Source organism: Pezoporus occidentalis, unplaced genomic scaffold, assembly GCF_034315485.1.
Source record: "Pezoporus occidentalis ecotype Australia unplaced genomic scaffold, CSIRO_AGI_Poc_V1 ctg10, whole genome shotgun sequence".
Taxonomy (NCBI): domain Eukaryota; kingdom Metazoa; phylum Chordata; class Aves; order Psittaciformes; family Psittacidae; genus Pezoporus; species Pezoporus occidentalis.
The window spans coordinates 4,329,223-4,342,028 of record NW_026912779.1 but is presented as its reverse complement, the minus strand read 5'-3'; the positions used below and the strand labels follow the sequence as shown (position 1 = coordinate 4,342,028).

Sequence of the window (12,806 nt, the reverse complement as noted above, 5' to 3'; positions counted from 1 at the left end):
TCCAGGTAAGAATCTGGGACAGTTCTACTATTACACTGCTGTGTCTAGTCCAGTCTCCAAACTGACTTTGTGACTAGTCAATAGAAACTATTCCAGCAGAAATGACTACATCAGTCTTCTGTATGGATTTAAGATACTTTAGAGATATTTTGTATGTAATAAGGTGAGTAAATAGTAGTGAATTACACAGATGCTGGGGTCATCACCAGAGGGCTCCCAGCTGGATTATAAGAATTTAGCAAAATGGTGCTTCAAGGAGCCTCCCCGGGTCCAACTAAAGATAACCACAGGAAGGACCCTAGCAGCAGAGTTCCATCACCACCAAACACAGACTGGCTGTCCCGTTAGGATGTTTTGATTCCGTATGTGAGCACCATGCCAAGATCCCAATAAATTACTTGTTAACAAACACCCTGCCATGAGGGACTGTCCAGCACTGTTGCCATTCACCTTGTTTCACACGGACCTTGATGTAAAGGGTTCTGAGCCTGATTCTTTGTAATCGTGAAACAACTTGTTTGCCCCAGTTTCCTGGTGATAAAACAAACTGTATTATTTTACTCATTGCATTTTTCTTGCTTCAGTATTTTAAAGGCCAATCTAATGAAATAAAGCATTAAAAAGCCACTAAAATCTTTGAGATTCCAGAACCAAACAAAATTGAGGCAGGTCAGAGGTGTTCACTGTTGTTGAAATAGTGAGACATTCCTGAAATAATGAAAAAACCTGAGGAGAGCTGAGTGGTTTTGTTCTTGGCATTGGCTTTTGTGGAAGAAATTCATGACCACTTTGAAGACAAAATAGAGGAAAGGAATTTAGGCATGTAGTGCCTTCCATAAATCATAATAAAAATAAATCCATGTATTTATATAAGCATAAAATAATACAGGAACATAAAATCTTGGGAGGATTTACCATTATTAAAATGTTGGAGAAAGACTTTTTCCAAACAAGGTAATACGTACAGGATTAAGGATGTCTTGACACACATCCTTAAAAGAAAGCATTATGTACATTGTTATTTACAACAACAAAGTTCCTTCTGCTGTAAGTTCTGCATTCCCAGTGTGGAAGGCAGCGGAACAGGGGATGTATTCTAAAGAACTGCTTTATATGGCACATTCTATTCTCTGACTAAACACATGCATGAGAGCTAGGTGATCAGTTTAGACCATAGAGAAGTCTGAACGAGAATGAAGCACTTGTCAAGATTTAAATCAGTAATGTCTGGAAATACATAAACACAGGCTGACATCCTTCATATTGTTTTGTATCTGAGCAGCTGTGCAGAAGATGGATGTGTGACATCTTCAGCCAAGTTACTGTCTTCTATTGAGTAGTTTTATTAAGTATTTATTAAATATTATTTAATATTTTACTGATGAATTTCATAATAATCTGTTAAAAATGGGTTTACATTTCATCAGAAGCATTTAAACACTTAACTGTAACACCCGTACGGAGGTGTATGTAAAAGTATGTCCCTTTTTAAATAGGCATTTATATGATACATATGTTTGGTGTATCTGTGTAATATAAAATATAAGGATTGCTGTTGATAGGCTTTGCTTGGTCTTTTTTCCTTTAAGGAAAGTGAGTGTAAGGCATACAATCCAAGGCCTTTCTGTAAAACCTACACCATGGATAAGCAGCCGCTGAACACTGGAGAGCAGAAAGATATGACAGAGTTCTTCACTGACCTAATAACAAAAATAGAGGAAATGTCTCCAGAACTGGTGAGTTGTTAAGAGGGAGCAAAAGGGAGCTTGAAAACTTACAGATTTGCTCAAATATCCTTGACAGAATTTATTAATTCATTCACAGAAAAATACAGTGAAAAGTTTGTTTGGAGGTGTTATCACAAACAATGTTGTTTCTTTGGTAAGTATTCATCCCTCATGCTTACCTGTTAAAGATTAGGGGGGTTTTAACTTCTCAGAACAGTTACTTCATTGATTTCCTCTTTCATTGCTGTGATTCAGGACTGTGAGCATGTAAGTCAGACTGCTGAGGAGTTCTACACAGTAAGATGCCAGGTGGCAGATATGAAGAATATTTATGTAAGTACTGCCAGGCTGGGATGTGTACCATAGATCACAATTATAATCAGGTGCAGTCGAGTATAAAACACTGCACCATACGCTGTTGAATGTGTTGGTGCTTTCTGTATCTAATTTTGGTGTATTATAGGTTTATATTACTGGGTGATTTGGTTGAATTGTTTCATCTTTTCAGTACAACATGCTATCAGCTGGTGCCATTTGGAATCGAGTAAAGATTGTGTTACAGTCAGTAATTGCTACTTGCTTCTCTGCTTTAAAAATACCGTGGCCATTTTTATATAAGGGAATTGTAAATGTCAAAAAGTTTTATAGATATATGTACTATACCTTATTAAGTTGATTTAAAACTTACACTAGCATAATTTTAGGTTTTAAACAAGTATTAATCCCCACACTTGGAATTTGAATTTTAAGTAGTTAAATTCCTTGGGGCAGCTTGGAATATTGAGTGCCATGTTTCTGAATTGGCTCCTAAATTTTGTGTTTGGGTTAGGAAGTGGTTTTCCTGCCAAACTCTGCTCTTAGTTCAGGTTATGTGTACTTCTTGCAACCTTTTTGATGCCTTTGACCACCTTTACTTCCATAACTTAATGGCAGTGTTAAATTTACTGTAAGATTGAAAGAGAGGGGTTTGTAAAGCAAGCCATGCAAGCACAAGGTATAAATACCTAGGAAAAATGTAAGCTCCTTCTTTGTTTCTTCTGTCAGGAATCTCTTGATGAAGTAACTATTAAAGATACCTTGGAAGGTGACAACATGTATACGTGTTCGCACTGTGGGAAGAAAGTGCGGGCTGAAAAAAGGTATGATTAAGAAGAAGTAAACTTTCCTAATGTGTCTTTTTAGTAAATTACTGAAATTACTGTTGGAATGAGAGCAATCCTGTAGATGAACAGGACTGTGGTTTCATTCGGTTTGCCACTGTGAGGATGTGGTCCCTGTGTAAGTGAGCGCATAAGTAAGAAATCAAATTGCCAAAACGAAGAATATAAGGTAACTTAGCAAAAGATCACCTAGAGAATAGCTTCTCTGGGCACCCTGTGCCAGTGCCTCAACACCCTCACAGGAAAGAACTTCTAATTAATGTCTTACCTAAATCTCCTCTGTTTAAACCCATCACCCCTTGTCCTAACATTACAGTCCCTGATGAAGAGTCCCCTCTCCAGCATCCTTGTAGGCCCCCTTCAGATACTGGAAGCTGCTCTGAGGTCTCCATGTAGCGAAAATGTTTTGATATTTTAAGAAGTCTGCTAATAAAAAGAAAGCTGAATATAAAAGGTATATTGGCTTTATGTTGCAGCTAACAAATTAGAAATGACAAACCTAATCGTTTTTGTAGCTGTTAAAACAACATGGGTGAAAGAGAAACCTACTTTAAAATCAGCATTGTGACATTTATGAGATTTAATACACAATATGTTCTGCATTGAAACTCATCAGTTACAGGAGAGTAACTCCATGTAATGAGGGGATTTGCATTGTTAAATACGTTCATGACTCATTTTATGGTATCAGTTTACAAAACTGACATTCAAGCCATGAGTAAGTTTGATGTTTCTTCCAAGACATGATGATAGGCTAGATAGAATTGTTCAGGAGTTTAACCTTCTTGCTGCCCTGCTCCAGGGCATTCTTATAGCTGAATTTTATATTCATCTGTCTTAGCAATTCCAATTTTATGTTTGAAATAAATGTGTTTAAAATCTTTGTGAAAATACAGTTCAACCTTGCTAAGCTTTTGTAAATCATGATTATTTCTAATCCTTCAGGGCATGTTTTAAGAAACTACCTCGAATCTTAAGCTTCAACACGATGAGATACACATTTAATATGGTAACCATGATGAAGGAGAAAGTCAATACGCATTTTTCATTCCCATTGCGTTTGGATATGACACCTTACACTGAAGATTTCCTCATGGGAAAAAGTGACAGAAAAGAAGGTATGCTTCATAAAATGAATTCAGCAAGCTTTGCCTCTTTCAGCTGTACCACTTCATGTATGTGTAACCATAAGCAAACAATTCATTTTAAACAAGTAAAATCAAAGATCGTTTTAATCAACCTATTACACATTCTATTTAATATGAGAAAACTGGCCAGTTATCTCTGCTTTCATTTACTATTCAGTTTGAATTATTATTAGATTTGTTTTTAAAATATGAGAGAAATTGCACATAATTACCTACACTTTGTTGCTGGCTTATTTTGATTTTCAGAGTAATGCTTGACTTCAGCTAATGGCTGATTAACTGCCATCATAAATAGGATGTGCTAACTAGGAGTAACTTATTTATTAGTCCTCATCTCTTCAGTAATGATGTTCTGCAGTGATTGTTTCACAAAGGTTGGGGTCTGTGCTCCTTGTTCTGGGTATGGAGTTTCTGTCTGTCATCACTGTACTGTGCTGAAAAGAAGTGCAGCTATAGGAAATGTGTATGTAAGGCATACTCACATTGGAATTCAGGTGTTCAGGAGATAACATTAAATATTGCATTCCATTATTGCAGGGTTTAAGGAAGATGGTGGATATCTGAAAGAAACTGAAAGTTATGAATACGATCTGATAGGCGTAACGGTTCACACAGGAACAGCAGATGGTGGGCATTACTACAGTTTTATCAGAGATATAGTCAATCCCCATGCTTACAAAAGCAACAAATGGTGAGTTATGCCAAGCAGCATCTTGTAATTTCTTGTTTTAAAATAACTACTATTATCTGGCTTTGTCAAACACAGTTGTTTAGGAGATATGTGCTGTAGGTTCCTCTCAAAAGCACAAGAGGTTGGGATTTGATAGGTGTAAGCATGTTAATTTATCAGCATACGGATTTGTGTGCTGTAGCTGTAACAGTTGTGGAGTGCCTTGGATGCAGGAGTAGCAGGAGAATGCCCCACCAGCCTCACATTACAGCCAATGCTTGTTTCTTGACAGGACTATTAATGAATATGAATCTGTTCCAGTCAAAAATGAACAGTCAGGTTTAATAGATTGTCCTTCAGAAAATCTGGTTGTTACCTTTGACAAGCATACAGCTACATTTACGGCTGTGGAATTCAGTCCTTTTTATTTTGTCCATTTTCAGTGACACAACGCCTTGAATTTGTCTTCACTTCGCCACCCAGGATGCAGTTTGTTTAGAAATGCTGGTGCAGAAGCTGGGTTATCTAAATCTGTTCTTACTGTGCTTTTTATGTATGGAATTGTTTTCACATTTGATTTCCAAGTTGATCTAGCTGGTGATCTTCTCCTATTGCCAGCTCCTTCTAGATGCAGTTTAGTGACATACTGAAATGTTAGCATTTGTTTTTCTATCTCTTCTTCTCAAAGATTAAAAAAAGATTCAGGATCTTCTTACCCATCAGTGATAGACGAATAAATAACTTTGTAACTGTGACATCCCACTTCTGATTGGGAAAATTCTACATACATTGGGCATATCATGGTTGTGAAGAGGAAGAAAAAGTTGGGAGAAGTAACCTTGGAAAGGGATGAGATATGTGCGTGGAAAGGAGGAGGGTCTTGCTGGGTGACGTAAAGCAGGGAACACTCTCCGCCTGTCATTTCTGAATGCCGTATCTTGGATTCTTAGCTGAGGCCCTGGCATAGGAGACAAGACTTCCTCTATTCCCATTCCCCTGAATAGCTAGCTGGAGCATTTTTTAACAGTTCAACTTGTGACCCAGTCCCTTCTGCAGAGGAAATCTATCACGGTACCATCTTCTCTGCCTCCTTCCGCTTTGAGTTCTACTGCTCAATGGAATGATTCTCTATTTAATTTTGATTTCCGTGTCACTCATATTGAAAAAGAAAAGGCAAATCTTGGCTGCATTAAAACCCTGCCTGTATGAGAGTCAGGCTGGAAAAATGAGGGAAGTAATGTGTCTCTTGATAAGAAAAAACAGGAACTATTAAATGCTGACTTCTTGCTCTTACTGAAAGGAAGTCCTTTTGGGGATCAATTAGTTTAGTTTGCTGTGATTCAAACAAGACAGTAGAAGTTAATAGGAATACTTAAATCTGAAGAATTGTTTTAAGTGCTTGTTATGCTTTATTTGCCCTTAGAGACAAACAGCAGTTGTTTCAAAAGCTTTCTGTTTTACAGGTATCTTTTCAATGATGCCGAAGTGAAACCATTTGATTCTGCCCAGCTTGCTTCAGAATGTTTTGGTGGAGAAATGACTGTAAGTTCTGACTTCTGTTTTTGTCATGTTCAAACATCACCATAACTGTTGTCAGTACTTGCTTGAAGAATTCCATAGGGCTTACGTTTGGTTTGCCATCTGTTGTGAATGTATACGAAACAAAAGTGTTAGCTGGGTTTTATTAAACCTCTGACACCTTTGTTGGGCTGTGAACTTTTATCCTGTGTTCATTTAGTAGATGGTTGCTCTTCCACCATTGATCTCTTCAAAGGGTCTCCCTCTCCTCTGGGGGCTGAAAGGTTTGACCAAGTGAAACTGCTTGCAACTGCTGATGCAGCTTTCTGGTTTTTCTACCCTTGCTGTGGTAATAAAGTGTAGAGCAACAAGTGTAGTTAGGACAGTAAAGGAGAAGGGGTTAATTTCTCCTGTAACAACTCTCATATCATTTAATTTGTGAATATGAATGCAGGTATTTTTATGTGGTTTTGAAAGACAGGTATCGGAAGTACTGCGTAGGTATTGTTAATGAATCAAAATGAATTGGGGGAATTAGTCATTCTCCAAAGTAGAGGTATATCTTCACTCTATCTGATTTTATCACCATATTATACATACTGAAAAGTGAGTATGTAACTAATTTGGGAATCCTTTGCTTGGATGGCTGTTTTGCTCAGACCATTGGCTGAAGCAGTAATTACTTCAAGCTTCTGCCTTGAAACAGGGCTTTTTGACCTTCATCTATGCCTTGTGTCAGTGATTTCCAGATTCTGGTCTCTGAATCTCTTGTGGCCAGATCCTTTTTCGTTGGTGACAGACCTGAACTAAGAACTTGTCAGATCTGTGAACAGCTTCTGCTGTGGTTCAGCAGGAGAGTTTGAGCTCTCATATCAGTAAGTGGTTGTCAGGGTAACAGATCTAAAGGATTTCCAGGCTTAGATAGTTTTGCTTTTATTGTAAGGAGATAAAGTTTCTTAAGTTGATGTTTGCTTGCTTTCGGCAGGGCAAGGTTTTGTAATACACTCTCTGCTTTATCTTTTGGGTCAGCCCCCTGTCCTGTGACATCAGTCTGAATATTTTTGTATGGTATTAATACAGATAATAGTTGAATGACACTCGAATGTTCTCAGGTTATGCGTGAATTGATCATGTTTCATACTTCTGTATCACTGCATAAAAAACACAATGAATAATGCAGGATCTTACTGGAACAGTCCTGTGAGTAAGAAAACCCCTCTTGTCTGATAAAGACAATAAAACAATATCATATTTTATCTGCCAAATGGATAAAAGACCTTCAGGTGCCTAAAAGGAAGAGGTGTCAATGAGATGGGTGAGGCAGGAAATTGCATGAGATACAGATCACAATATTGCATAGCAACTGTGAAAAATCCAAAAAGGAGAAAAAAAGAAAGAAAACGACTTTGAACAAGAAACAAATTGTCAGCAGCCTCTCTGCAAGTGTCCTGATATCATTCACTTGCACGTTTATCACAAACTGTCCATAACCAGACCATTAACAAACTTGTAATGAATGGTTTTACTTTCTTCTTGACAGACAAAAACTTACGATTCTGTTACTGATAAATTTATGGACTTCTCCTTTGAAAAGGTATTTCTCTTCCAAACACTCGTTACGTGATTATATTTCTACTTTCATGATTTATCTCTCAAAGCAAAAATGATACAGATGTTTTTCTCTTAAAGACACACAGCGCTTACATGCTGTTTTATAAGCGGATGGAACCAGAGGAAGAAAATGGCAAAGACTACAAATTTGATGTTTCATCAGAATTGCTGGAGGTACAAGTTGATTTGTTTTAATTTCAATTTTAAAATGCCGTAGGAAATACTAAACAAATCAGGAATCTCCATAAGCACAGGAAAGCAAATACTCTTTAAATCAATAAGATGACAATTCTTCCATTGAGTTGCCTGCGTTAGGACAATGTTCTCTGATAGGAAGTAAATTCAGATTTCCATTGAATGTAAGTTTTAGACATTTTCTCATTCTTTAATTCTACATCATTCTGCTTCATATTTATACAAATTGGTAGAACGCCGGTTGGTTGGGTTTTGTGAGCACTTATCAGCATTTTGTGAGCAGTGAACAGTTGCAGTACTACAGGAAGTAGTGGTAGCTGTTAACCACCATCCTTTTCATGCTTCTTGCTTTGCAGTGGGACAAGATAAGAGAATAGTTCCAGCTGTTTATTTGCACTTTTGCTAGTGGGTTGTGAAATTCCAAGTGAAAGCATCAGTCAGAAAAGGATCCCTTCTTCCCCATAGGCATAGAGTAGCCCAGGTGTTAGGAAAAGGGGTAGGGGAAACAAACCCCAGTAACAGCTAAACTCCCTGTTCTCCACAGTGATGGGGCTGTTTTCAGGACACTTGGCTGTTTATATAAAGGTACTATTTAAGGCAGGTATGGCCTGAGAAATTGGAAAAGGTAGAGCACAGGAGCAGAGTGTTTCACTAGGAATCCCCCTGAACTAGATACATCCCCAATATGGGATTTGTAAGACATTCTTCTCCTTTTTTATCTCCTGAAAAACCCGTTTCCCTGCTCCCTCTAGGGTATTGCTTTATCACCAATCATGTGTTAGGTTCTTAACTTAAAGAGACTCATCCCTAGCTAGCAAAGCAGATTGTGCTTTTCATCCTTCTCTTAAAAATAATAACAGGTTTTATCAAGGTTAAACTTTTAAATTATTTTTATGTGAAAAACACTACAGATGTGGTCAAAACCATCATTTTGTAGAGAGGAATGAGAAAACCTGGCATGAAATCCTTTTCTGGTTAATGATGGAGAGGCAAATATTCCTATTTGAGAATTTATCAGAAGTTCACAGAGCTCACCAGGCTTTAGGTCAGAACTTCAGCCATACCTGGCTGCTGGAAGGTCTGATTGATTGCAGTTACTGAAGCTGTGTTTAGAGTGGTTTTGGGGGGTTTAAGTTACTACACTATCACAGACAGCACAATAAGGCCTGAAACTGTGGTTCTTTTTTAACATGTTGGATCAGTTCTCAAAAATCTCAGCCTGAAAATGTAATTAAGTTGTAAAAATGAGAGCACAGAAAGAGAAGATTCTGAGCTCTGTTTCACAGTCATACAACAGGCAAAACTAATATTCACTATGATGTGAATAGCACAACTTTGAGCTAATCCTTTAAAATAAAGAAAATGCTTCCACACATAATTTTTCATAAGAAAAAGTGCTGCTTTCTTAGCCATGGCAAGCATTTAAATATTCTTAAAATCATGCTTATGTAGTGAAATAAACTGCTTTCTTGTATCTGATGTTAGCATTTTTTCTTCAGTGGATATGGCATGATAACATGCAGTTTCTTCAAGACAAGAACATTTTTGAACATACATATTTTGGGTAAGTTTTCCTTTAAACCTGTAATATTAATGCATCTTTTCTTGCTGATTTTCATCATTTATTTTAATTAACAAATAAAATTACTGACTCTAGGTTTATGTGGCAGTTGTGTAGTAGCATCCCAAGCACGCTACCAGACCCAAAAGCAGTTTCCCTGATGACAGCAAAAGTAAGTACTTCAAAAATCTATCATGGTAATTCTGTTTTTTTTACCTTTTTTACATTTTATTTCAGGCATTTCTCTAATTAATGCTGCAATATTATTATTTTTTTCTTTTCAGTTAAGCACTTCCTTTGTGCTAGAGACATTTATTCATTCAAAGGAAAAGGTATTCCATTTACTTGTAAATTCTCATTAAGTAGCTGCATGAATACAGTGGGAAGGATGTCTGTACTTTTTCATTTTAAAAGCCTGATTTTGAGGCGTAATAAGTACCACAGGTGATACTAAGTTAATGGATAAATAGTGTTGTTTAAACGTTTAAAAGCACTGTTCAGTGGTAAAAGTGTGGGTTCTGTTTTTAACACATAATAAAATGTGTATTTATATATATTAAAATATGTTTAAATACTCCCATGAACGACAGGAAAGTTCTGTTCCATCTGAGCCATTTTTATTCTTAGTCAGATGTTACTTCTTTCCTGTCTGTGGTGACATGCTACTAATTCTAGATGGTCTGGGATTAGTAGGAATTATGTTTGGGTAGAATTACATGAGTAGCTACTACACATCACTTGCAACTTGCATTGATTTCAAATGTATGTACCGTTATTTTTGTGTAGGTACAACCAGTTCATAAAGCATTTATTGTTTGTATGCTCAAGATTTGTTGTTCTGACTGTTTAGAAACGTTTAAGGATTAAGGAGCAATTTATTATTCTAAGTTATAGTTTTTTCTGTATTTCTTTTTGCAGCCTACAATGCTTCAGTGGATTGAACTGTTAACAAAACAGTTTAATAACAGTCAGGCAGCTTGTGAAGTAAGTGACTTAGGAACTCAGCAAAGTACAAACCAACTTTCTATATATTGTTTAACTTTCCTGGAGGTTCGTATCCCTGGAATATTTTGGAACTACTGTATTTGGCATATTTGTGCACTGTGAGATGAAATTCATCCTCTCTGATTACTGCAGATTCTGGGGAATGACTTGACTTTTGTTTTCAGAAACCTGTGGTGAGACCACAGCCCCAAATCATTTTGACACTGGATAAAAAAGAGACAGGGTGTCACCACCTCTTTATTTGATTATTATATACTGATTTATGTCATTAAGAGGTGTTTAAATGAAATCACACAAGAGAAATGGAAAGACAGACTAAAGTTTAAGGAGTAGCAGGGACTGGAGTTGGATCCGAGGGCAGAGGGCAGTGAGGTAAAAGGCTGTGATGCAATGAAGAAGCTTAGGGGAGTAAGAGCAGCTGAAGTCAGATTTGGCTGAAAACAAATCAGTGTGGCACCGTGCTTGTGAAGCTGTGGACCTTGAACCCAATGTGTGGAAAGACTTAAAAGTCCTAGAAGGAGGAGTTAAAAAATTGGGGAATGTTTTTATATAAAGCTTTTAAAGTTTCTGCCTGAAGGGAGTCTGGGACAAAATGGAGAGGACTGAGAAACGCCAAAGAATTCACTGTGGTGTTAGCCAAAACAATACTGGGATACTGTGATGGACTTTCTGTGATAGCTTAAATGCACAAGGATCCCAGTACGTCCTGTATCCTGCCCTAGACCTTATTCAGCAGAAAAGAATGAAATGGATTATTCTTTTATAAATTAATTCTAGATTGCTTAATTATTATGTAACGTTCCGTATGGGTGATACAGTTTTGTTTGTGTGGTATAGTCTTAAGATGCGTAGAACAAGTGAAGACATTTAATATAGTAAAGAATACTCAGGTCCAATTACAATAAAAGGGAAAACAGCTTGGATTCTTGATATTAAACCATTTTCCCTTGTGACTAAAACAAAATCCTGGGGAACTCAGCTGTATTATTTGCTGAGTCTTAACTCTAAATCATTCTCTGTTACTTTTATACCTTTTCTGTCTCTGGAGGTGGTAAGGCTTTTCCACGTCTTAAAATGCATAAGAGATTAATTCAGGCACTCCATTCTTGTTTAAGCCTATCCCTATTCTACAAGATTCATTGTAAGCATTGTTTTTTATTCTGTTGACGTCACTTTTCAGGATGAGCATGTTCTTCCAGATAATTGAGCAATGCCATGCAGAACACAGAAGAAACTGGATATAAGTTAATGTTGATGTTTCCTGCTGTTGATCTTTATTCCTTTCTTCTCATGCACAGAAGATATTTAGATTTCCCTTGGATTAAAACTGGCTTATTCCTTAATAATAGTTACATCAATTTCTCTTCAGACTTTAATATCATGCAAAAAGAAGATTGGACTAGAACAAGTTTGGAACAAAACTAACAAAGTATGTATCTTCTGCAGTGGTTTTTGGATCGTATGGCTGATGATGATTGGTGGCCAATGCAGATTCTAATAAAGTGTCCCAATCAGATTGTGAGACAGGTAAGAAAGAATGTTCCTTTCTAAGTCAGGTGACTGCTTGACCCATGAACAGAAACGGACAGTTATTATGGCACATACGATGATTCTGAACGTTTTTGTTCATTCCTGTAATTGTCTCATCCTTTCCCATTCTTGCATATAACTTAGAGAATATATTTGGCCATAGGAGCATTATTGTTGTTGGAAACAAAATCGATATTAATATAGTGCCATAGTCAGACAATGACACAATAGATGCAAATAAGTTTTCTACAACTGCCTCATGATCTCTAAATTTGAACACATTACATAAAAAGATCTTATTTCCTGAATTAGTTCAACAATAATGTGTCAAGATACGCATTCATCAAATAAAAAAGAATAGATTATGTACATTCAGTAATCCTTGAGGCTTCAGTTCTCAACTTCTGCATTTGTTTTTTGTGGGTAGATTTGATTTTATATTATGCTACAAAGTTTTGTTAATACCCTTTTCTGGAAATAGTTCAAACTGGAAAATAAACCCAAACCTATATTAGGAGCATTTGATATTCACAAATAACAAGTACTATTAATAGTTTCACTTACACTTTCTTTACAAGTTGGTTAGGTAAAAACCTTAGCATTTACTTTCTCACCTGAATACCTCAATTGGGCTTCTGATTATTGAAGTAACACTTAGATACAGAAGCCTATGTAGTTCCT

The 12,806-nt window shown here is 36.7% G+C and overlaps 1 protein-coding gene across 9 annotated transcripts in view; it reads left to right on the top strand.

Moving 5' to 3' along the window:
- The window catches only part of USP34 (ubiquitin specific peptidase 34), a 137,039-nt gene that overhangs the window by 98,599 nt on the left and 25,634 nt on the right, over positions 1-12,806 (top strand). For 7 of the 9 annotated variants that reach the window (XM_062609994.1, XM_062609982.1, XM_062609972.1 and 4 more), the window contains 14 exons: positions 1,590-1,736; positions 1,825-1,881; positions 1,983-2,060; positions 2,772-2,866; positions 3,833-4,005; positions 4,573-4,726; positions 6,169-6,247; positions 7,764-7,817; positions 7,913-8,008; positions 9,529-9,593; positions 9,687-9,762; positions 9,875-9,922; positions 10,509-10,640; positions 12,042-12,122. In XM_062609994.1, the coding sequence (XP_062465978.1) occupies positions 1,590-1,736; positions 1,825-1,881; positions 1,983-2,060; positions 2,772-2,866; positions 3,833-4,005; positions 4,573-4,726; positions 6,169-6,247; positions 7,764-7,817; positions 7,913-8,008; positions 9,529-9,593; positions 9,687-9,762; positions 9,875-9,922; positions 10,509-10,640; positions 12,042-12,122 (1,335 nt within the window). The remainder of the gene's footprint in view (positions 1-1,589; positions 1,737-1,824; positions 1,882-1,982; positions 2,061-2,771; positions 2,867-3,832; positions 4,006-4,572; positions 4,727-6,168; positions 6,248-7,763; positions 7,818-7,912; positions 8,009-9,528; positions 9,594-9,686; positions 9,763-9,874; positions 9,923-10,508; positions 10,641-12,041; positions 12,123-12,806) is intronic. The other 2 variants (XM_062610011.1, XM_062609989.1) reach the window with 1 other exon arrangement.